The following is a 26,607-nucleotide window of genomic DNA, read 5'->3' on the forward strand; positions in this document are numbered from 1 at the left end:
GGAGGTTTAGGGGAAGGAAGGGATGACTTACTCTTTATTTTGTCATTCGTGACCATTTGGCAAGACTTTATTGGATTTTTAATTATCTACTTTTATTTCCACATTCACAACCCATTTAGTTCAAGTAATGTAATGCCTACTAACCTGGCTGTTAGTAACTTAACTGGTCAAGACCTAAGCTGCCTTTTCTTTGATGAGTACTTTGCCATCTTATGTCGGGTACATATTTGTTTGAATGTTTTGAGGGGGACTTGGTGAGGGAGAATTTAATCTTCTTGTCATCAATGTAAATCAGTTTGTCAGAATTAACAATATTTCTTTCTTGTATTCAAAAAAACCAAGTATATTTTTTTGTGTCACAATTTTGAGCAGACTGGATTTAGCACTAGGACAGATGATCTAAGTTTGGACTTTGGACTGGATGAGGCAGTTAAATCATAATGGCCTATTTATATGGTTCAGAAATAAGTTTTTATTTCTTTGATGACATCTATGAAGATGAATTTGAACCATTTCATGTATGAGAGATAAGCCAAGTTTTGCTTTGGTCATGTGCAATAACTTAAAGATGCCCAATCATGCTAGCAAAGATAATTATAATAAGTTTGGAATTGATGAGGCAGGTGGATTGTAATGGCTTATTTATAAGGTTTAGAAAAATTAAGTTTTTAGTTGTATATTGAGGTCCATGCAGATGAATTTTAACTGTTTCAGCTATGGCAGATATACCAATCTCCAATTTGGTCAGTGTGTGAAAAATGTAAGATTTGCATCATGCTAGCAAAGACAATTGATGATAACATTCATTGTGTTCGTTTGGTTGACTTGCAGCTAATTTACTTTTCATAAAGGGATACTCAAAAGTATATTTGGGGCCACACTTTTGTTGTTTGATTTTGTTAATATGTTCATATACCTTTTCTAACTGAACAGGATTCTGGCTATTTTTAATATTATGGAGGATGTCATGAATGTTCTGAAAGGCAGAAGTACTGACTTTTTTCGTTTTTAGGTCTTTGTGCCCATGCTTTGTATATAATCATCTCAAGAAATTTCTTAAGAAATTGGGGTTTCATTCTGTCAATTGTCACAGATAGGCTATATAGAGTAAATGGTCGTGCAAGAATTATGTACTTCAGCTCTCATGGAAAGTAACTGTAAATTTGCATGTTCTTGTGGTTTCTAGAACTTATTTGCAGTGCCGGTTTATCTCTTTGTGACATATGCATGCAGCTGAAGTTTTTGGCATATAATGGCCTTCAGCTCTTTCCCTTTTCTGTTAAAATTTGTAATGGATACTTCTTTGAAACTGTAGGGACAGGAACCAAAAGAAAGAAGAAAGAATCTGAGGTATCATTGTCTATATTTTAAAATTCTGGTGTTTCTTTATGTTGAATTACTTTGTTTTTGCGTAAAAAATTCAGACTCAACCATATACTGGATTAATGGTGTTGTAATCATTCTCCTGATTTGAAACCATATTGTATAATGCCATTTTCACATTCCATTATCTTCATGATATCTGTTAAGCTCACTAACCTTGTGAAACACTATCAATTACTTATTTGTTATTGACAAATTATGTTTGGTTTTCAATATGAAGTGATTTACAATAACTTTGAGGGACCTACAGTATCATTCCATTAATGTTGTTGTGTTGAATTTATAAAAGGATTTCCAAATTCATCTATTTAAAATTCCATTTATATGTTCTTTTGCCATGAAACTTCCTTGTCTAAGCAATTATGAATTAACTTCTACAAATGAAAGCATTCATGTAATCTCATTGATGCATTTTACTCTTACATAGAAAACACAAGATTTGTGGAGTTTCCACCATATGTAGAGAATCATTAGGTAATTTTGTATGCAATCAGGATAGGGGTGAAGAACAAGGTACTGATCTTGGCATATATCAATAACTCTTCAGTGTCCAAACAGAGAAAAAAGAAGAAAGGAAAATTTCTGCTACATGTTATGTATTTGAGAATTATAGATTGTGAAAGCATATAGCAAGGATTCATATCTTCTTCTTCTTTCTCATATTTTAATTTGGCATGATCCTTAATAGATGCTACAATTTGAAGCATTGATTTGGCACCTTAGAAAGCAAATTCTTGTTGGGTCTTGCTAATAAGAGCTCTAAGGTATTTATCAAGATGCTCTTTTTTCGAAATACTTTATATTTAATGTACCACTCGATTGTGAATGTAATCCTTTCAATGTTTTTTTTCCCCTTATATTATTTGAAATTTTCATATCAATTTTGTGTATACTTGCTTGGATTAGCTTACTTGTCAATAAACAAAGTACAAAAGTCAAGGTCCTTTATATTTCAGTGTGGTTAATGCTGTGAACAATCCTTGTAGGATGAAGAGGAGGACGTCGAAGAAATCTCAAGCACATCAGAGGTGAGACTTCTTGTCAGCTTCTATATAGTTTTTGACTTTTACCATAATTGCGTGGAACTAAGTACTCAACACAAACCTCTCTCCCCCGCCCACCACCAAGAATATGCATCAGAAATTGTATTTCTATATTCAATTTTAGTGATTTATTCTTATTTATGTCACTTTAGGATGCTAATGGAAGTGATGAAGATTGGACTGCTTGAGATTATAATGCCACTATTGTAAATATAGGAATGCCAAAGCAAATTCAAGCCTATACTTAGTGAAAGTGATGAAGACTGAACAATGAGAAAGAGATTGTGACACAACCATGATGGTGGGTTTCTAAAGGGTCTCAAAACTTTTCAATTGATGTTGTAGAATTAGTCATAATTTTTTTTTTTGAATGGCAGAATTAGTCATAATCGGCATAACCATGATGGTTATGTTACTACTTGTGTTAAAATTTCAAAGATCACATGCACCGCATTTCTCCTCAATTAGAATAGTTCTTCAGTTGGTTGCTTATCAGAAGAAAAGGGAAGCTTTCTTTGGTTATTGGATTCTCTAAATGGTAAAATGGTTGTTATGATTCAAGACAAAAATAAAGATCAATCCTTTTTTTTTTTACCTCATAATTTTTCTAGATAGTATTTGATGATTTCATATACTGTCAAGTCATCAAATTTTGTTATTTTATTGTAAAATCGTACTTAATCTAATTTGATAATACACAAGATCAAGTCTCAATTAATTACTTGAACCAAAATCGTAATCTTCATTTAAGCACAAAGTTTGTCAAAGGCATGTGCTTATAAGTCTGATTTTCCTTCATTACTTGTAAAACATTCACTTCTTTTCATCCAAGGAACAGTTGAGAAAAGTTAAAGACATGAGCAATTTCAGTAACTTAAAACTTGGAGGAACAGAAACTCTAGGCATGCTAAAGCAAAGACAATATCAACTATTTCAGTCTTGTTCTCTTTTCACAGACTCACCTACAACATGTACCTAAAGGTATTTAAGACATCCCTTGAGAGTGATCATAACTACATTGCGTCTGATCTTGTTTTCTCAACCTCCACTGATGGCAGATCGTTTCATTGAATCTGACATTGTTTTGTCTGCATCAGGAAGGGGAAGGAAACACAGGAAAATAACGCACATATAATATTTGAAGGGGTATTGTACATGGCTAAGAGTATCCATAGATTTTGCATGCATACTTCCTTGCTACCCTAACTTCCAACTTTATGACCCTAAGAACTTATCAACCCTAGCGTTTGTTCCCCTTGACAGAAATTTCATGCAAATTGGTGGTTTCACCCCTGCTAGAGCAAGTATTGAACTAGGCAAAGTCCATATACCATCGCCACAGATCAAACCAGAAGCTACTGCTGGCGCAAATGCATCCGCCTTTGCCTTGTTTATCTTTTCCCAAACGAACAAAATCAAACTCCCAACACACATATCAATGGCAAAGTATGACCCAATGTAGAAAGGTATTGCCATTGCCATTGGAAGTGGAATATAAGATCCCCATTTCTTACCCACCATATCTTTAACGAAGTTTATCAAGATGGCTGCACCAAAGAACACATAACAAAGCAAGAGGCAGTTTTTGGGTAGAGCAGAGAAGCCCTGTACCCCCAATATAGACATGTTGCGATAAACAACTGCAAAAGGAGCAGGGTATTGACTGTCAGGAAGCCCAAAGTCATCAAATGCCTTGTAGAACAGCCAGAAGACACAAGGCGAAACTATGCAGCCCATGGCAGTGCCAATCACTTGGCTAATAAACATGGACCTAGGAGAAGCTAGGGTCAGGTACCCAGTCTTAAAATCCTGCATTAGGTCAGAGGCCGTTGAAACAATGTTCATCATGACACCACATGCTGCAAGGCCTGCAAGGACTCCACCATGTGAACCTGCCCAAGCTCCAATTGTAAAGATTGCTAGCTTGCCATAGGTGGAAGCAAGGGACCAATCAGTCAGTCCACACCCATATGCATTACAGAAAGCCAGTGTTGGTGCAAAGACATAGATGACCAAAATGTAATACCATTTGAGTTCATGAAAGATGTGTGGAAGAACAATGGTAGAGATGACAGCAATTGTGACATAACCTGCAACAGAAAACCATGTAGGAATCTGATCTTTCAAAAAGAGTTGGGTTCGGCGCTGATCATCATAAGATAACTTCTTTGAGGTATCAGAAGAGGGCTGGTTTGCAATGGGGAGAGCTTGTCTGCCTCGAACTTGATAAAACAAGCCTGTGAGTGTTCTACTCAACACCTTGAAAAAATTGTACAGGCCATCACCTAGAATCATGGCAATGGCGATAAATACCTGGATTCAGGGAAGAAGTCAAGCATCAATGACAAAGGAAGAGTCTAGTGATTTATGTAATGGTGGCAGAAAACTATAATGTGATGAGCTTATAGGAAACTAACCAACCTTGTAACCTTGTAGGCCATGCATATTGCTTGAAGAAACGCCTGCAGGATACCAATCACCCTTTCTTGTTTCAATGAGAGGCCACATTACACCCCAAGAAAGTATGCCTCCAAGCAGCACCGATATGTTTATTATGTAGGGGCAAATCATCCCCACCCCAACATATGTTGCTGAGAAATCGAAGAAAAACCTGAAAATTAGCAAAGGAAGCATTAGCTAAATACTCCCAACTGAGAAAGTAAGAGTAAATTTCACTTATAGTCTCTAATATTTTATTCCGGTTCCACTTTAATCTCTAATCTTTGAATTGTTCCATTTTAGTCCCTAATTTTTCGAAATGATTACGTTTTGGTCCTTTCGTCAAATTGTTCCACTAAAATTGATGTAACGTCCATGTTGTGCATCATGTGGCACGCCATACGAATATTTCCTTGGCATTCCATGTCGATATTTTTCTCAATTAGTAACAGAATAAGTAGGTAAAGGACCAAAATGGAATCACTTTAAAAGGTTTAAGGACCTAAATGAAACAATTCAGATGTTGGGAATTAAATGGAACTAAAATAAAAAGTCAGGGATCATGGAAGGAATTTACCAGAGAAAGTGGCTTTAGCAAATTATTTTTAAATCTTGCAAAATAACATAATTGAACTGATTTTACACACTTGTTCTGATATGCTTTAAGCCCAAATGTAGGGAAGTTAGCAAATCCACAAGCATCTTCAGCAGTGAAAAACCATTGAAAGAACCCCCACAAGAAGCTGAAAGAAAAGAACTTGCCCAGTGTTTTTACTTGCTTCCTACAGGTGTTAAAAACATGAGACAATTAGAATGTATAAACTTCAAAATGATCAGCTTTAATTTGAAATCTTAACTATGACAGTGATTTACTTTGCTAGCTTGGCTCCTTGAGGGGTGTGGAAGCTATTGATAAGATGTGCAGTTGCAGTACCACTTGGATATGTCAACCTGAAGTCTATGACCATGATCTGAGAAAAGGAGGATGAAAAAATTCATGAGCTATGCAAGTTAACATCAACAAGAACCTTTTCTTGCAAGAATATTATTCGATATCAACCAAATGACTTGAATTCTGCATTTAAACAATCAGATATACATTATTATTCATTTGAAGTTTATATTTCTTTGTCCATTCAACATGCTGCTGCTGTAAGTTTGCAAATATGTGGGGACAGTGCAGAGTGTACCTTCCGAAGAGGCACCACTGAGAAGAGACCAAGAAAGCTAACAACAAAGAGGAAGCCGATGATCCATCCCAGGGATGGATTCTTGACACCGCCAGTGTCCCCTGATTGTTGGGCAATGCGTTCACTCATTCCAAAGAGGTAACTCCCGAATCCTCCTGTTTGGAAACAGGTACAGGAAACATTGGATTTTCAGTAAATCAGTTGCAGTTGTATTTTAAGAAAAAATGTTTCTGATATCATGTTCCATCGCAAGCATAAACACTTTTATACATTACAATATTTGTGATTCCAAAGTAATATCAAAACAAGTTTATGCTTTAAATAAATTTGTTATGTAATTGCAACAGTACACAAGCAAAGTTTGTGAAAGGTGGTGAATCTATTCTAAACCTGATATTTTTTCAATGGTTTTCAATTACAGCATAGCATTGCTTCTAAAGCGGTGCAACCTATTCCCCACTTTCCAGAGTTTTTGCCTTAGAAGCCGCTTCTGATGTTGATACTGTGTATTACATGAATAAGTATATCGCTTAATTTCATGTCAAAGAAAAAAAATGAGTGATTTCATGATATTAAATCACTAATGGAACTGGTTGTGTTCACAGCTTACGATGATCTATGTTCATCTTCCCAGAAATAGTTATATTTCTCATAATTGTTAAGCATTGATTCAACAATATTTGATGTAGCAGAACAGGTTCCTGTTACAAGAAATTAAACATGGACAAGTGTACCAAGCATGCTACTAAGACAAGTATCCCCAAAAAATTTGCGTACTTGACAGCCAACTATAAGCGAGGAAATGAGATACATGAGTCTGATCGCATGTACAATTAAGATTGAACAGTTTTTATTTCAAAAACAAAGACTTCACAGTTCTAAGAGTTGTTATTGGACGATGTCCAGTCTAACTATACAACATTAACGGATTATATAATATAGTTGGTATTGATTTATATGGGATGGGGTTAGACAGAGATAAAGTAGAGGGGGCATCTTCCTAGTATCATACAAAAAGGAAAGAAAAGATAATAAGCTAGATGGATTTGGCTAGGCACGTTGAAATGGAAAGTAACGGAGGGAGTCAGACCTAGCTGAAAATGAAAACCATGAAATCTGGAGCACCCAAAATTAATGATAGCATCATTACCATGATAATTATATTTGGAGTTATTTAAAGAGTTGACAATATTGTGTCAGAGTAATGAGAAAAGGTGTAGGAAATGAGTGTGAGACAGCTAGTTTAGTTCTTTAAGTCATATGCCATAAAAATTCCAAAGGTCCCCCGCATGCGTTTCCCATTCTCAGCCGTTATCATTACCACTTTACCCAAAGCTACAACTTGGCTTCACTCCTAGCCATCAGTGGACCCAAAGGCAGACGAATCTACAGCTTGATATTTTGTCTTAACTTAGAAAATTTGATGGCTCCTCTGGTTGTTTTTTTCCTTAGGATCTCCATCTATTGCTATTAAGGCCTAATATTGACAGAGTGGGTGACCAAGAAAGCAATTTCCACTTCTTATGTATTCCAAAAAAGTCTCCATGAACGTTACACAAGAAAGGTAAAACATTGATAAAACAAACACTAAGTCCAAGTCCAACACGGTATTTCTTGTAAGCAAATGGGCACAGGGACAGGGACTATGACAACAATGGGGACTCGTTTATCGGGCATCCGGCCTTCTCCGATCCGATTACCCTGTAATCCGATTTGGGACAATTCGGATATCTACAGTATAACAATCGTACCAAAATGGCTTTTTAATAAATTAAAGAGATAAAAGTTTTAATTTTTTTTATACAAAATAAAGAAAAAAAATATAGAGATACGTACCACTGAAGGCGATGCCGGAGGAGGCAACCACGCAGGTCTGAATGACAGTATTTTCCTGCCTGGTGAAAGGCTGTTTCAAGAGACCAGATTTTTCAAGCATCTTGGTCCATGTCTTCACAAAGAAGAACCCCAGCAACCCGGCGGAAACATTGAGGGATGGGATGATTCCCGTCGTTAAGTTGAGTTTCATCACTATGAAACTGAACAAAATGCTTAACACAAAGCTGACAGCAAAGGCCCTCATAGTCAGCTGTTTCCTCCATGACGGCACTTCCTGGGTCTCAAAGATTTGTTCCACTGACATCTCGGCTTCCTTCATCTCCTTCTTCCTGTCATCTTCTTCTGGGTTGAATCCATTCTCTACCCTATCATCACTTCTACCATTGTTATCCATTTCTCCACCTTCTCTTTAAGAAAAATAAAAATCCAAATACTATAGGATAGGAATCTCCAACCTTAACAACTGAATCTCATGGAGGGTGGGTTTTATAGGGAAAAGGGTTGGAGGTTGGAATATACTAGTGAAAAATGGAGGTGGTTGCTTTCACTTTTATCACATCAAGAGCGTGAAGAACATAAAGTGGGAACCACATAACGGATTCTAATAAGGAAGAAATTGGATGGTTTTGGACTCAAAATTATCCAATGCTTTTGCTCTCACAGTCCTTGTCTTTGCTGTGCCGTTGTTTGCCGCCAATCGCATTAAATAGGTGGGGCCGTGATTCATTTTTCCCGTCGTCACAAAATCTTTCTCGTGGGCTGTCGCACACGTGAATATGAAATGTGAATAGCTAATTAACTATTTCTTCATTGATTCCGGCAATTTGAGAAACGGCTGACGAGTCGGTCTACATTAGTGGCCACACGGCGTGAAAGTCGGGATCTGCAGTAATCCATTGACTCAGTTATGTTGAATTTTAAATAAATTTTATCATTTATATTTTAATTTTATATGTTATTTTATTTCTCACTTTAATTTTTTAATTTTTTAAAAATATATTTTAAATGACAATATATTTACTTTAATAATAACTAATTTTGTTTAGTTTTTCTTTTAAATTTGACAACTTTGACTCATATTTTTCAACAAATTAAATTATAGGCTCTCATTGATAGTTATCTATTTAATTGTTTTAATTGGTTTCCTTTTTTTTTAATTTAAAGTTTTGATTAGTTTTTTCCGTTGCTTGTAATGTAATAATTATATCATTATATGTTAAAAAAATTATTATTTTTATATATAATCTCATAGAAAATATATTTGACAATATTTTAATAAATTAATTATATCCATCTAAAAATAGTGCATATGATTTAAATAGAAAACTCTGCTTGGTTAGGTTTTGTGGGATTCTCTTGGATTGAGATACCTTTAAATGCTACAATTTGATCTGGATATCCCCAATTTTAGGCTTACTTTCTATGGGGTTTCTATTTTTATTCTCTTGTAACTCCAAATCTAAAGTTTGTTTTTAACTTTAGCATTTAATAATAAAAAATACATACTTTTCAAAAAAAAAAAACAAGAAAGCCAAATTAAGAATCAAAACATGACCTATTATACACTAAAATTCAAAATCAATGTGTTTACAGTTTATATGATACTTTTGGTAATAGAAAAAAGAAAATGGGCCTTCTTATGGATGTTGAAATAATACATGATGTAGCCATCCTGCTTTCTTCAAATGTGAAAATCAATTAAGTTTTCAAACTTTAATTTGTTTGCTATAATCAAGACACTGAACTTTCTTTCTATAAAGGATGTTGATTGGTAGAGATTCTTCCATCTTCTTCTTTTTCTTCTAAACTCCCTTACATAGAATCTGTGGAAATGGACGGACAATAACATTTTTTTAACTTTTGGATATTTTTATTTATTTTAATGAAGTATTATCATCATAAAAATTGAAAATGATGTTGGGATTTATATAATAATAGGTCCCACTATGAATGAATATTTATATGTTAATTATGTTGGTCAAAATTATAAAAAATTAGGAACTGGAACCCATAAAAGTAGGACTTAATTAATAAAGCTGCAGCGGTCCCCTCTTGACTTTTAATATTTTTTATTCATTTTGGCCCACAAAAAATTATAGCATGGCTTATTTAAAAATAATTTTGTGTGACTTAGATATTCTTTAAAAATCAATCACATAATATCTAAAAATTAATCATGTAATATTTCACGTAATACCTAAAAATCAATCACGTAAAAATTAAGTCACGTAATACTTAAAAATCAATCTCCTAATCAATTTCAACTCTTTAATTTTGGAGTTCTATAGTTCTATGAATAAATCAATAAACTCAATAATCTAAAACCCATACTTTTTTTTTACTAAGTCATGAAATTGTGTATTTTATAAAAGATAGGTTACAAAACTCCATAATCCTCCAAAGCAAGACAAAATATATCTCTATCGGGAGGACTTTGCTCACTTGTCTTATGCAAAAATAAAATATATTCCCTTTGTAAAATATTCCCTGAATAATTTCAACTCAGAATCTCTAACAAACATACTTAATAATCATCCAAATCCTAAACACAACAAAATCGTGAACTACCATAAAACCTATCAAACATGCTTTAGCTGTCCCTTCTCATTGAGCCATTGAAAACATCACTAGAAAGCATCTAGTTACCACATTCATCATACTGCCTCTAAGTCCTTGAAAACATCACTAGAAAACATCCAGTTACCACATTCATCATGCTGCTTGCAATCACCATAATAGAGCAAAATCACTGTTTATCACCCTTGAAAACCCTAAGATCCACATAAAAAAAAACAAAATAAGAAAGAGCTTGATGCCATCTTTGCTCTTTGGATAGCGAGATAGACAATATTTGACACAGAAAGAAATTGAGATTTAATTTTGAAATTTTTGTCTGAATGGTAGGATAGAGAAAACTGAAACCACTTTAAATGTCTGAAATTGTTTAAAAGGTATTGTTGTCAAGTCATACCAAAAATTGATTAAAAATAGTTAAAATTATAAAAATAGATATTTTTGAATTAAGCTTATAAGGAAGGTTATTTCTCATAATTTTCTCTTTAAAAATCCTTGTAATCACTGTAAAAGGAATAATGTTTATTGACAAAAATATTTTCGTAGGATGGAATATCGATGAACTTGTCTACTAACTTTTACTGACAAAATATAACGATGGATAGGATTCTGTTGATATTTTGTCGACAAGTCTATGGTGCGAAAAGAATAAAAAGCTCGTGGAGTTTATCGACCACAAAATTTCACCAGTAAAGAAATTATCGATGAAATTTATCGACCAATGTTGCTGATGAAAGCACCTGTCGACAAAGATATTCAATTGTCAATGGAATTATTGATGAAATTTCTGTCAATAACAGCTTTGAACATGTTTGATACGTTAGCCATGGATTTACTGACGAAATTTTCGTTGGTTGTTTCAATGTATACATACTGATGAAATTTTCATTAGTATTGTTATTTTAATTTATCGACAAAAATTTCTATCGAGAAATTCATTGGTGGTTTAAATATTAAATCCACTCGAGCTTCACTCTTAGTTTCCCGTTTCTTTATTCTCTAATTTCACTCCTTTTTCACTTTTCTCTCTCTACCCCTTCATATTCGAGAAACCTCGTTTAGGCTTCCTTACTCTTATGAACAAGAGATTATAGCGCTACATGGAACTTGGCTAAAGTTCCAAGAAGGAAACAGTTGGAATTAGAGCAATGCTTTCCAGAACTAGGTATCACATGATTTGATAACTGAGAGAGAGAGAATGACATCAATTGGTGACCAGACCATATCATGCCTGAACGCCTTAGTTGAAGATAGTGTGTGTGTTGCAAACAAGGAAATTGCACACATACTTGTCACGAAGCATTACGAGTCTGAGGATATCTTACAAGCACTAGATAATTGTGTATCTCGCCATGAGACGATTATCAATCACAAGGTGTGAAGCAACTTCGAATAGGTCGAAGACAGCGTCGAGCAGCTAAGGTCCAATAGCGATGAGCTTCGCAAAGGATGCCACAACATAATGGATTCATTAATTCCCCACGATGTAAAGCTAGATGAATTCATGGTAGACAAGTACTGAAAAGACATGTTCCATGACTTCTTTACGGGGCAAAGGAGATTTGATTCATTGAGTTTTGACACTATTTAAATGTCCAGCTAAAATTCTATGTGTGTTGCAATCGAAGACATTGTACACATAGGAGCTGTATACTTGGATGACATTGGCCAACCGCGAGCCAATAATCCATATGGCAAAATGCATCCCAACTTGGAAGTGTTCTCAAGACAGTTGGAGAAAATTTGCTTAAAACATACCCATGACGCTTGTGGGGAACTTGATGAAAACTTGTGGTGGAAAAAGACTAAGAGGCAATGAAGGCATTGCTTAAATCATGTGGGGAAGAATATCACGATTCATAGATTCGTGACTAGTCCAGCCCGTCTAGACTGTCGAGCCAATCCATATGCAGGGGTCCATCAGTTGTTGCCTTGCCAGCCAAGCAAAGTATTCTAGGGCAACTAGAATACTTTCCAAAAATAAAGTTTTCCTTATTGATTACTTGTTCATAAAAAAGGCATAGTTTTAGGATTTTTCTTTTCTTATACTCCAAGGAAGTCTAGGTTAGATACTTTCACATTTACTTTTACTTGCACACTAAGTTTAAGTCAAGTAGGCTATTATAAGTAACTCCCTTAAAAGTCATTGTAAGGTAATCAAATCAAGTTTGTTGAATCAAGTAATTTACTTTATGCTTAGGTCTTAAGTACTTTGTTTTTCTCTTATTGGACAATAATACTTATTTATTGTCCCCAATCTCTTTCATCATATTTGCTTACTATACGTTTTCGCATCGATCATCAAGAAACCTCGTTTAGGCTTGTTTAGTCTTATGAACAAGAGACTACAGCGCCGCATAGAACTTGGCTGAAGTTCAAAATTTGATTAGAGAGTTTTAAATGAGAATAAAACAATAGAAATGATTAGAGAGTTTTAAAACACCTTTTAATCAGATTAATTTTAACTAAAAATATGAATAAACCTCAAAATTGGATGGTTTCAGAACTAGGGTTTTAGAAAGGGTTTTGTGCACATTTAGGCTGAACTTGGTGTTTAGGAGAAGACAAATGGTGTTTTGAGTGAAGAGAACACCTTAGAAACACTTTAATCGGAGCCAAATCAAGAGAAAATCACAGAATAATGAAGAAGGTTAAGAGAATTTTGAATTTTTGGGTTACAAGTTAAATTGAAATGACTTGTCAAAAGCTTAAAATCGCAAGATGTATTGATACATTTACTTGTGTATCAACAAATTCGTCACATATTTTTATTTTTGACTATTGGAAGAAATGTATCAATAGATTTAGTGATCTATCAATATATGATCTTGCATGTATTGATACATTTGTTATAGGATTTTTATTTTGGCTACTAGAAAGATTGTATTGATATATTTGGTGATTTATCAATACATGTTCTTGCATGTATTGATACATGAGCTTCCGTAGCCTTAAAAAATGAATTTTTAAAAAATAAATTTTTATTTCGAAAAATCCGTGATGTGGTCGAGACATGGTTTACAATCAAAATAAAGAGAAATTTTTGTTTAAAAATGGTTTTACGTATTGTCTTGAACCAGTGCAAGTAAGTTTTTTACAAGATCTTGAATTTCAAAGAAATAACTCCTTTAACCACTTTACCATATACCTGAAGAGTAGGATGGCCAGGATATAAATGCACATCAATGTATATGTGTCATGACATGATTCCATAAGCAGCATACATACCAAGTGTAATAACCAATCATCAAATATACACATTACACATTACAAGTCATGAATGATATAAATAATAAAGCATACACACAAGCTTATTTTATCCAAATAGTTTTCAGCAAAATTTATCATTTTTAATAAGCCTTAATAGTCTTCTCATTTGAGGTGCATGCATAAGACCTAGTTCATTTCTTATTTTACAAAATTGTTCTCTATGAAGTACTTTAGTGACAATATCAACCAATTTTTCTTTTGTACCCACATATTCAAGAACAACATCTTCCTTTTGAACATAATCTCTAATAAAATGATGCTTTATTTCTATGTGTTTAGTTCTAGAGTGATGGATGAGATTCTTTGTGAGATTTTTGGTATTAGCATTGTCACATTTAATGGGAATTCTTTTCATTGCTAGCCCACAATCTTCTAATTGTTGTTCATCCATGGCACTTGAGCATAACAATTTTTGACAGCCACATATTCAACTTCGTAGTGGATTGAGCTACATTATTTTATTTCTTTGAAAACCATGAAATCAACATACTATCTAGAAATTGACATGTGCTAGATGTGCTTTTTCTATTGATTTTGCATCCATTAAAATCAGCACCCGAATATGTGTGGAGATCAAAAGTGCAACTCCTTGGATACCATATTCTTATATTTGCTGTGTCTTTTAATCTAAAGATTCTTTTGACAGCACTTAAATGAGATTCTTTAAGAGACGATTGAAACCTAGCACACAATCTTACACTAAAACTTATGTTCGATTTACTGGCCGTAAGATAAATCAAGGAACCAATCATGGATTTATAAAGCTTTTAATCAGCGGGCGTATCTTTTTCATCCTTGTCAAGCATTGTTGAGTTGTTCATTAGAGTGAGGTACCAAACTTCTTGAGCATGTCTTACGTATATTTGACTTGATTTATGAATGTTCCATCTTTCTTTTGTTTTATTTGAAGTCCAAAGAAATAGTTTAGCTCACCCATCATACTCATTTCAAATTCTCCTTACAAGGTTTTAGCAAACTCTTGACAAAGAAGTTCATTAGTAGCACAAAAAAACAATATTATCAATATCAACTTGTATAATTAAAATATCTTTGCCTTTGTTTTTGATAAAAAGAGTTTTATCACCCTTCCCTCTATTGAAATCATTTTTGATTAAGAATTTTAATAATCTCATCCCAAGCTCTAGGAACTTGCTTTAAACCTTGCAAAGTTTTTTTTAATAAAAAACATGATTTGAAAAAAATAAGACTCCTAAAACTGAGAGGTTGTTTAACATATACTTCTTCATTTATAAGTCTATTTAGAATACTACTCTTAACATCCATTTGATATAATGTAAAGTTCATGTAGCATGCAAATGCTAAAAGCATTCTAATGGCTTATAGTCTAGCTACCAGAGCATAAGTCTTATCATAATTTATTCCTTCCTTTTGACTCTATCCTTTGACAACTAATCTAGCTTTGTTTCTAGTTATGGCTCTATTTCCATCCATTTTATTCCTAAACACTCATTTAGTACTACAATTGGATAATCATTTGGCATAGGAACTAACTCCCAGACTTGACACCTTTCAAATTAACTTAATTTTCTTGCATAGCTAGTATCTAATAGTCAACATCTAAGGTTTCATCAATATTTTTCAGTTCAATTTGAGAAATAAAAGCAATATATCCACAAACATTTTGAACTTTAACTCTAATTCTTACCCCTTGATTAGGATCACCAATTATTTTACTTTCATCAACCTCTTTTCTTACCATAGGATAACTAAACTCACCTTCTTAAACAAGTTGTCCAATTTGCTGTTCTTGTTTTTGTGGTGCTTCTTCATTTTCTTATTGAAAACTATAGAACTAACAATATATATATATATATGCATGGTTAAACTTAAATTTGAATTTAAGTTGTCAATAATCAAATAAATGAATTGACACTATTTATTTCTAAGAACATACATTAATTAAGAAAAAAATTGTTTGCTACATATTTTGTACGCAATACATTAATTTTTATTCAATTCTTTATAAAGCAATACAAAGTACAATGTTTGAAATTATATACTATTTCTTATCAAAAGAAATTTACACAGTTTATGCTATTACCTTACTAGTTTGGTTGAATTTGGCATACATGTTTATCCAAAAGGTTCTATATGCTTCTATATACTATTATTGACTCATCTTTTAATTATATCAAATATTTAATATTATTATATCTCTCCGCTCAAGTTAAAATCCTTAGCTTTGCCCTAAGATTAGAGCTTAAGATATAAAATCCATTTTTATAATAAACCATGATTAATTACTTGAATCCTTAATTATCCAAATTATTATTTGTTATTCAAACAAAACAATAAAGGTGCATCACAGTACACTGGCTTGAGCATGTCTTTTGTTTTTAGCCAAAGGTCTGATCATATTAAGAAATTCTAAACTAATAAACCCATGATTATATAAGTTCCAACTTTGGGAATAAAGAAACGAGGTTTATAATTAAAGATGCCAGAGACCTACATCTTACGTAATTTGAGTCTAATTGATGACTATGTTACATATATAATATAGTCCAAGGTATCTAAAATTGATTTTCAAATATGTGGAATTAGATAAGTATAAATTGGACTGCAATGACACTACTCCGCAATTTGAACGTAACAACTAGAAAAAAAAATAGTAAGAAATATGCATAAGTTGACAACGGTGTAGAAGAAAATATTGTCATGATGTATCCATTTTGTTATTATGTCGACAATATTTTATATTTTATAATGAAGTTGACCCATTAATCCAGCCTGTAATACATAGCGTAACCGGAATTTGGACCGCAAGCACAAGCATGTTCTTAACGACCAATTTATTTGCCGCTTGACTTTGCAGATTTTGTTTAGAAATATTTTTATAATTAATATATTATACAATATTAGTTCACACAGTGCAAAGGTGAGAGTTTAAAAGATAGTCCTTGAAATAATAAGTATTTATTTTTTACAATTCTTGATTTTTAAATTTATTTATTATATTAGTGGGGTGATAACATTTGATAATTCTGTATTTATAAATATCAATCCATTGTATTAGGCTCGAACTTAACTCGGCTTGTTTCGATTAAACTATTTTATCAATAAATCATGTGTTTTAATTAAATATAAAATGTTATTATTTAATAATAACATAGTTGCTAAACAAGTGAACTAAGCGGGATTGTTAAAAAGGAAAAACTTGTTAGGGTCTTCCATGCATGGTTTGAAGAATATACGCGGCAAAACTTTCAACTTTCTTTAAACAAACTTATATGTACATAATTGTTGGATTGCTATGCACTTATACGAAGTTTGAAGACCTAACATTCTTTTAAATTTGAGTTTTGATGCCAACCATTTTATTGTTTTATACATTGTCAGGAAATTAACATTCATCATCCAATCAAAATTTTGAAATTTTAATTAATAAGTATCAAATGTGATGAGATGATGAGTTATAATCTAGCATGAAGAGTGCATTGAGTTCAAATTCTTTTTTTGTTTCAACAAAATAAAAAAAAATGAACTTCAAACATTATCTCTTCTACAAATTAAAGTAGGAAAAAGTTAATTCAAAACATTATAAATAGATTAAAAATTTGAAATTTGTAGCAAAAGGAAAGGTACAATTGTGATGATTTTAGCCTTATCTGCTTTTTAAACAAGATTTTGACAAAGATTTTAGCTAAGGACTTATATTTGATCTACTGATAGTGTATAGAACTATATATTGTCAGCTCATCAAAGCTACCACTTTATTAATGGGATAAAACTAAAAATTTTTAAAAATTTAAATTTAAATATTAAAAAATTGTTAATAATTAATTAAATATAAAACAAAAAACTCTTTTTTTTTCTACAACTCCCTCACAACGTTTTTTGAATTGTTTTTCATTTTCTTTTATCTTTTTCTAACTCCATCTTCTTTTCCCTTTCTTCCTCTATTAAAATTAAAAATTAAAATATTTTACTTTTTTCCAAAAACCTCTTTCACCTTCTTTTCTTGTTCTTCCACAAGAAGATAGGCATTCAAACTAAAATCTTATTGAATTTTTAAGAGAGAGTGCTACTAAAACCCTAAAGAGAGAAACAATGAAGAATTTGGTATGGAGATTTTCTTTTTGTTGAGAGAAAGAAAGAGAAAAAGGATTGTCGAACCAAATTGCCTTGTAGCTCAACAAGGAATTAATTCTTTTGTTGGTTACCATTGCAACCAGATGGGATGGGCAGCTAGCCAATTTGACTACCGATTGTGATAAAGAATCCTTCCTTAATTGTGACGGTAGGATAATATAGAAAAATTTTGGAAAAATTTTTTCACAACTTCTATTAGAATTTTAATTTGATATTAAGTTAATGTTAGTTAATTACGTTTTACCATTTTTATCATTTACGTTAAATGGTTATCACATTATAACTCTAAATCAAACTAAAGTAAAATCTTAATTTTACAATTACAAGCTATGATAAAGACTAATTACAAGCTATAGCTAAAGCCAAAAATACGCTTGCTGTGGATTGGTTTGCTACAAGACTAAAGGTCTCCTAGCAGTCAAAACCATGTACTTGGTTATATCTCTTGGCTACTAGGCATGCTTTGAATCTCATTACATCACCTGTAGCATTTAACTCTATTTTGTAAACCCACTTACATCTAATAGCATGACAATTTGAAGGTAAGAACTAGGTTCATGTATGTGTGATAAAGAAGTGGTAAACGCCTTATGTGTGGATGATAGTTTATGTGATGATGGGTATTGTGTTGTTGAATGGGCTGTCACAGCATTTGTTTGAGTTGGCATGTCAACATAATATGCATCAAGATATTTTAGAGTGCTTTTAGGTCTTGTACTTTTTCTAAGTGTGGCTGGTGGATCAATAGGTAAAATGGTCTTTGGAATATCAGTGTTGTTCGCTGCAGGCAGATTATCAAATGGTTGTGAGTCAACATTTATGTCATTGGTATTTAGTGGTAGAGGTTGACTCTGTTGATATGGTTGCAGGTGAGTCTGATTCAGTTATGGGACTGTCTTCATTAGTTAATCTTTGAGAATCAACAATAGTGTTAACTTAATCATTCCTATGTTTGTCATCAAAGCTATTTGTTGTTTGGTAATTGGACAAAGCGATCAGTTACTAGTCTAGCTGAAAGAAAGTTGTCTAAAGTGTATGAGATATGATCAGTAGCTCCTGGGTCCATAATTCAAAATTTTTGTTTTATCATGTGTGAATTAACATTTCTAAATTTGAAGGGCATATTATTGAAGGTATTGCAACAAGAATGGCTTGAAATTATACTTGCAAATGCTGAGTTTACCAAAGAAGTCTTACTCTGCAAGGTGTTTAATGAAAGGCCCTTACCATCTGAATTGATCAAACCATTCTCATTTAAGAGTTTCATTAACTTACTGACTTATTGCTTAATGATAGACATTTGTGACATGGAACCAGTACCATTAATTTCTTCTTCCTAATCTCCTTGGTATTCTTCAATTGACATGTCATTTGCTATTGAAACATTATTTGCTATTACCTCCCCTTTTCTGCCATTGTTCTTCCATTTGGTAAACTTGAAGTCATTAGGAAATTCTACAAGTCTATAGCATTTTTCTTTTATATGCTCTTTCTTCCCATAATGGTTACAAGTGATGTCTTTTTTATACTTTTCTTCCCATTAGTGGCAGTAAGCATGGCTGATGATTCAAGTGTTGGCAGAACCTGGAGCATTAGATTCCTTTGTGCTTTCTTTCTCAAAACAAGACTATAGACTTTATCAAGAGCTGGAATAGGATTCATAAGAATAATCTGTGATCTAATAGCTACAAATGGGTCATTTAGGCCATTCAAGAATCTGAAAACCATGTCTTTCTGGTGTTTATCTATGTTCCTTTTAAAGCAACTTCGATTGCATTTCCCACACTCACAATGGGGTAGAGGTCTGTAATTCCTCATTTTCTCCCAAATACTTTTCAGCTCAACAAAGTATGAGTCCACTGATCTGGTGCCTTTAGTCACATTCCCCAAAGTGTATTGGAGGTTGCAAATCCTACTGTCATTTGGTTGTGCATAGTTCTGCTTCAGAGTATTCCAAATATTTGATACAAAATCCATGTAAAATACTGTGGAGGCTATGGGTGGTGACATTGAGTCTAATTGCCAAGCAACAATTAGGTTGTTGTATCTAGTCCATAAAAGAAACAGAGGATATGTAATTGCAAGCTTGATGATTGTCCTATTGATAAAGCCAACCTTGTTCCTAATTGAAAGTGCTAGTAAAAATGACCTACTGCATGTCACATAATTGTTGGTGTTAAACTTAGGATTCACTATCACTAAGTTAAGGTGGTCTGTGTGGTGAAGGTAATTGGGTGATCGAGGGTCTTTTACTAGTGAAACCTGAGTTTGATTTTGAGCAGTCTGACTCTGTGATGAAGTTTGTGACCTCGTTTCTCCACACTCAAACATGATTACAAGTTTGCAAGTAAAGGTGCTTAGATTGAATAAAAGCTAGCTAAGAAGACTTAGTGTATGAAGAAAAAACTTTCTGAATAAATGCAAAATAGAGAATACTAATGAGTCCCTAGCACCAATCAGCATACTCCATGCGTCATTCGAAGGACAAGATTTGCAAGTACTATAACCTGCTCTGATACCATGTTAGAAAATGAAGAAGCCGGCACAATAATATAGGAGAATTTTAAAGATTTTTATTCAAGGAAAAAGCAAAAAATACAAGAATTTATATACAGGGACTTTTGGCTACTAAACAAAAAAGAGTAAAGCTGCTAAACTAACTAACTAATCATTAACATTTACTAATTTTCAAAAGGGTCGTTAGTCGAAACGGTGTGTATTGGCAAATAACTTGAAGTCCCTGCTCCTTTTATTGAAACGGTACTTTTGTGGAGTTCTTTGGGGCTTTCTTCTCTTGCTCAAGTCTTCCTTATTAAACGGTACGTTTCTGCTGCTAAACTTCTTTCTTTCTTGCAGCTGATTCCTTCTTCAACCCGAGCTTCCTGCTGTTGCTGAGCCACTTATGCAATGATTTGAGGTGCAGGTATGTGTTTAACATGGAAGCATCGTTTCAGGCTTTTCAATGATGGATTTCCAACCTTCTTCAGACGGGTCTTTGTCAGGCATGTTTCTCCGGGCAATTGTCGGCCTGTTGGGAAAATAACCAGCATATTCATATTGTCCAAAGTTCACAGCTGCATGATGACCTGAGGAAACCCAAGTGATGGTCGTAACAATTTGGATTAAGTCTTTCGGGGCTTTGAGGACAGGCCACCATGATTCATCTTTCTTGTCGCCATGGCCGACTCCACGCATTTCTGTCCACCATGCTTCAAGTTCTTCATGACTCCACGAGACTGGCATTTGGGTAGTAGTGGTTGACCTAGTCAGGGACCAATTCTTTAAGGATGTCCCAGAGAAGAAGCCCCGTCATTAGCAAAAAGGTAATCCTTGATTGTTAACCTTAGGCCATGAGGAGCTGTTGGATCTTCCATGGCCATCCCCCTATGCTAGAAAATGGCGAGTGGAGTTGGTGAATAATAGAAACTAATTAAACCTCTTTCTGATTGTTAATGTTTTTATTTGCCTTTTAGTTTTGGAAGAAAAAAAAAAGCTTCACAATTATTAATAAAATATATAATTGTTCTTTTAGGCAACGAGATGTATGATTCTACTTCTATTTTGCTTTTAAATAACGAAATGTATGGTTCTGCTTTCCTATAGACCAATTATATTATAATTGGAGTTACATTTTATATAATTATTTAACTAATTTTAATTTATTATAATTTTATTTTTAATCATCTACTTTACTTTATAAAAAAATTTTAAAAATAAAAGATAAAATTCAAAATAGTGAGCAAAGTAACAATGAAACTGATCCTAAGGCAATTATTTTATTATTTGCTTTTAGCTATTTATTTTTTATTTGTAAAAATTAAAATGATTTCAATACATAAAAATATTTTATAATTTCACTTTTAACTCATATTCTTATATTGCAATCAATTAAGCTATCAAACAATTATTTTTTTTACCCAATTAAGTCCTTAAATAGATGGAAACATTATACCATTAACTGTTTTGGTTTTTTTTTTTTTTGTGAACCTTTTGCTTTTAGAAGCAAGATGTAATCACATCAGCTACGAAAGTACCAATCAAATAGAGTCCGAATGAACAAACTACCAGCTAATTAAATCTGCGGGGAACGCCTGATGATTGAATCGCCACTCAAGGTCGTAGGCAACAGAACTGAACTCCATGGAATAATTGGCATGCGAGAATGAGCTCTCGATGATCCCATCAGCATTGCTTAGGTGTGCTCGAGCAAGTGTATTGATCTTCATTGTGAAACGGAAATGAGGATGAAGCAATTCATAGATTGGGTGCAACACACTGAGTTGCCTATTTGTTACAATTATATGAGGTTCAGAGGCACAATGAGTTCTCAGCCTGCACATGGAATGGAAATAACAAGTTAACACTGAAACAGAAACGTGTAGGTGCCAAAAACGTTTTAAGAGGTTGGGATGAAAGCAATGAAAACTTTGGTTAAAGATGAAGAAATGGTACATACCAATGAGTAACAAGCCGGTGATAGAGGGAATCATGAGCCAGCACATGAGTTTTGGCAAGCCTCCATAGCCAGGCACCTGTGCAAGGCCCACAGGGTTTGCATACTTTGTTTCCAGAACTGCGGTTTCCCATCCATGGGTGGCCGACTCAGCTGGATGGAGAAAGGCCTCAAAAGTCTCATTTGGGTTTAACAAAAATAGTGTTCGTGATCCATATGCTGTTGTGCCTTTAAGCTCTCCCACTTTCTTAACGAATGGTAGTAACAGGTCATGGTAATCTAGGATGAACAACTTTTTTTGTTTTATTGCCTACATTAATTAATCCAAAATATTGATGAAATGTCTAACGATTATTATTTTATATATCGATAATAGAATTTTTAAATTTAATAAAAACGTGACAATTCTGTAATCTTATTCGTAAAATTTTTCTTTATTTTATTTATTTAAACTTTCCAATAAATCTCTTATGGTTTACCTCTAACCTTTGATATCATTTCTTTGGCGATTGTAGATTCCGGAGGACCGTACATGTCAGGATCAAGTTTGCTCATAAGTGGCCATTCCTGTTGGATTTTGTAAAAAATCTTTAAACTCAAGACCTTTGTTTTTCTTTTTGTTAGCATGCCTTGCAGATGAATAGATTAATGATAGCCACAATACATACAGTTTAATCATACCAAAAAAACTCTCAAGAAGTACATATGTATCACATAGAGGAGTTCTTTTCTTAAATTAAAATTTACTTAATCAAACTTGCATATATACTATTAAAGATTAAATTAGGATAAAAATACATTGACCTTTCAACTTTTAACTATAATTACATGTTGATCTATTAATTTTCAAAATGAATACTCTACCCTCAAACATGTAAACAACATTAATATTTAAAATATGAAATGTTTAAAATACCATTTTTCTTTCTTCCACTCGTTTCCTTTCTCTCAGATCAGTCGATGACATTCACTTACACCGATCAATCATTCCGCGATTAAATTTGACCATGGAATGTTAGATTCAGCTAGATCTCTTTAGGCTCCCTTGAGGAGCACTTTGTGCTCCCCAGATTAGTGGGGAGCATTTTAGATGGCCGGTGGAAAGATTTTTTTTTTTGAAAAGGAGAAAAACATTTTAAAATAAAAAATTATAATTTATATAATGATAATTTAAAAATTAATAATCAATAAAATTATTCTAAAATTATTATCAAATCATCAAACTAATAAAAATATTGATAGTTGACTAACGACAAAACTTATATATCTAGCGAAAATATTTCTTTTATAATGAAATGCTCATTTTAAAAATGAATGAACCCACATGTAATTATGATAAAAAATCGAAAAAATTAGTGTATTTTATCCATTCTAATAAAAAAAAGATTTTGAAATCTTTAACAGTTCCCCTACATTTAAGTTTCACTATTTGTGTGTTTTGTTTAATTTTATATTAGCTTTATTAGTAATTAGAAAACTGAAGTTCGGCTGCTATTCGAAAAGAAAAAAAAATAAAAAACATGTTCTTAAATGCTTGAATAATATCATAAGTAGTTTAAGTTTTCAAATTAAGTTATTTTTTAGCATGTTATCAAAATTCTTTAATCTAATGTCAAGCCTCCTGATCATAATTTGGGTATGGATAAGACCGGTGGGTCTTTGATTAATTAATATTTTTCACATCTTAGTCCCTTTTAATCATATTTTTTTCATATGCATTAATGCTTTAATTTCCAGTATCTGTATATAGTTCATACCGTAACTAGTTTAATAGCAAATCGATTGATTCCAGCAAGGGTTTGCCGAACAAACTCTTCATCCCTCACCCAAAAGAATCTATCCCCTACACATGAAAACAGCGTATCATGATCATGTCCCAAGCTAAAGCAGTAAAAATTTGTAACAATTTGTATATATTTTGTATGCATATACAGGTCCATTGATTCGAGACAGGAAGAGAAGAGAGCTGACTTTGCATTGGTTGAGGAGTCTTAAAGGGCCAGGGACACGAGTTGTGTCCGAGATGATAGCCAATAAAGCACCACACAGTGATAAATATTCCATGGAGTTTCCTGATCAGAAACTGTTCAACACTAGTATAACCTCGGGGAGGAGATTCCATCCCCTCAACGAACAGCTGGTCTATAGCCGCGCAGTTTAGGAATCCAACGATCCTACGCTGCAGTGACCGGATCAAGGCGTGAAGCGAAGACGAAGCCGTCCTTTTCTCTCAGTTTTCGCTGCTTAACCCCCGAAAAGCATTCATCCCTCGGCACGTACACGTTATTGCTCTTTGTCTCGGATTCATGATCTGCATGCAATCGTGTATAGCCATGGTTATGAAATGAGAGATTTAGAGAAGTCAACAGACATATGAGTATGACGCAAAGCTTCGTATGGCTCCATGGTAGAACTACATGTTCTTCTATCAGAATATTCTATTGAGATAATGATCCCCTCACACTGTACAAACATGAATGCAAAATATTAATGATTTATATGAAAAATTAGTTCTCGACGTTTGAATAAAGATGGAAGGCAAGAAATAGTTTATACGTACCTCTAGGGCACGGGAGACGTCCCGTTCTGCAACGTCGAGAGTAAGGGAGGCCTTAGCCGCCCAGCACTGGTCTTGTTTTACTTGGATCAGAGTCAGGCTCACCAATATCATCGTAAACATCATAATCATATATCCTTTCAAACCACTAACGCTCTCCTTTACCATTTGCATCTCAAAACCCTCAGCTCTTCCTTTCTCAGTCCCCTCAATCCGCTTGGAGTTTGTGATGGCAAGCATGACTGCTCCAAACAAATACTTCGTAATAAATCAAGAAACTTCTCTTCTTTTTTCGGAATTTTATCTCTATTTTTCTTGAAGAAAAGCATGGGTGAATGATTTCAGCTAGCTAGTAAGTTTTGAATTCTGACTTTGCTAGTGAGGAAGACTCTTTTCCCAGGATTGTCGTACTTTGAGTGAACCCAAGATTTACACTCGACAGTAACCGGACCCCTGGTGAAACCATCAACAGAGTATTTCCTCCAAAAATATTTCTTTGTGGTGCTCATTCTCAACAAGAACCGCACCAACCTCCCCAAAATCTTCCCCACCTTTAAGTTCAGCCTCATACGTGACGTACCACCTTCTTTCACCCCATGTGCATAAGCTTTAATCGTGTCCTTCTCTAATCCGGTCTCTACGAAATATTGAGCTACAAATAACTCGATTGATATTTGCATGAAAATTACAACAATGATCGATATTTACTGCATTAAAATTGTTCAAGACAAGGAGAATATAGAAGCAAAGAAACCTTCTCCTTTCTCTTTACTTGCTTGGGTCAAGCTCAGCACTAGCAAGCTCCAAGAGTATCAATTAGCAGGCGAGTTTAGGAAATCCCTTAGCCCTTTGCAGCCAATTGTTTGTTTCACAGTGACTACAGCTCTAACACTTAGCATCACCATTTTCATTTTGGTGTGTAGAGAGAATAATCCAGGTTGTTGTTGGAGAACGATGTGTTGGTACGCAGTAGATTTATATTCTCTGCAAAATTAATGCGACATAGTTTTTATCCACTATACATAGCTACAAGCAAAGAGCCAAGCTCCCTAATATGTGAGTAGTTTTCGTATATAGATAATGGCATTGCATTAATATGAAGTGAAGACATTAAAATTACACTTATTTAACAGTAAAGTTTTTAATTTATCCCTTTAGAGAGGTCCATCTGCAAAATTAGGAAATCTAGATGTAGCTTAGGGCCATTTACAATTGTACCAATTCGATATTAAGTAACCTTTTAATTATTTCTATTTTAAGAATTTTGGAATTAGTACGTATTTCATACATAAAGGGTTATTTGAATAAGATTAATAATTTTTTTTAAAAAATAAAGAATAGAAATTACACAACCTTTGAAAATGAAAAGCTAGTAGGAAATCAAATAAAGAAAAAAAAAAGGGGGGGACATTATACCTACAATTGATTTGTCTGCACAAAATATATAGTAATTGAACATTCCTTAATTGTATTTTCTTTACCCATATAGAAAGAAATTGTTTGACGTAATAATAAGTACCAACATGCTTTAATTATAAAGTAAAATTTATAATTTAATTAGTTGTTACCTGATTACATTAATTTAAAATGAATGAAAATAAGAAATCTGAGTCTAGAATTAAGCTTGTTAGTAACTCATTACATTTATCATAGGGGGGGAGCAATATTTCTCATTTTCCTTTAATTGTAAAAAATGAATATTATGGTTAATAGAACTTTTAAGTGGCCAGGGGACTAGGGCCCCTAGCA

The 26,607-nt window shown here is 33.4% G+C and overlaps 3 protein-coding genes and 1 pseudogene across 3 annotated transcripts in view; 1 reads left to right on the forward strand and 3 right to left on the reverse strand.

Annotated features, from left to right (window-relative positions):
- RHL1 (root hair initiation protein root hairless 1 (RHL1)) overlaps positions 1-2,948 on the forward strand; it is a 7,867-nt gene extending 4,919 nt beyond the window's left edge. Inside the window, exons 7-9 of the mRNA XM_089783309.1 lie at positions 1,178-1,350; positions 2,370-2,411; positions 2,579-2,948. Of these exons, the coding sequence (XP_089639435.1) occupies positions 1,178-1,350; positions 2,370-2,411; positions 2,579-2,614 (251 nt within the window). The 3' untranslated portion in view covers positions 2,615-2,948. The remainder of the gene's footprint in view (positions 1-1,177; positions 1,351-2,369; positions 2,412-2,578) is intronic.
- A 348-nt stretch (positions 2,949-3,296) lies between these two features.
- On the reverse strand, positions 3,297-8,500 carry LOC110415110 (putative metal-nicotianamine transporter YSL5). Its single transcript, XM_021426609.2, has 6 exons — positions 7,892-8,500; positions 6,056-6,210; positions 5,739-5,836; positions 5,513-5,647; positions 4,848-5,037; positions 3,297-4,739 (listed from the first exon to the last, which is right to left on the reverse strand). The coding sequence occupies exons 1-6, from the start codon at positions 8,283-8,285 to the stop codon at positions 3,642-3,644; spliced, it is 2,070 nt and encodes a 689-aa protein (XP_021282284.1). The 5' UTR covers positions 8,286-8,500; the 3' UTR covers positions 3,297-3,641.
- A 10,827-nt stretch (positions 8,501-19,327) lies between these two features.
- On the reverse strand, positions 19,328-19,858 carry LOC110414836 (uncharacterized). The gene has a single exon (XM_021426249.2). It carries the CDS (start codon positions 19,856-19,858, stop codon positions 19,328-19,330), a length of 531 nt encoding a protein of 176 aa, XP_021281924.2.
- Positions 19,859-20,779: 921 nt separating this feature from the next.
- LOC110414837 (linoleate 13S-lipoxygenase 2-1, chloroplastic-like) lies at positions 20,780-25,671 on the reverse strand (annotated as a pseudogene).
- Between the last annotated feature and the right edge of the window lie 936 nt (positions 25,672-26,607).

Source organism: Theobroma umbraticum, unplaced genomic scaffold (assembly GCF_002168275.2).
Source record: "Theobroma umbraticum cultivar Fairchild unplaced genomic scaffold, ASM216827v3 scaffold_147.0, whole genome shotgun sequence".
In the NCBI taxonomy this organism is placed as follows: domain Eukaryota; kingdom Viridiplantae; phylum Streptophyta; class Magnoliopsida; order Malvales; family Malvaceae; genus Theobroma; species Theobroma umbraticum.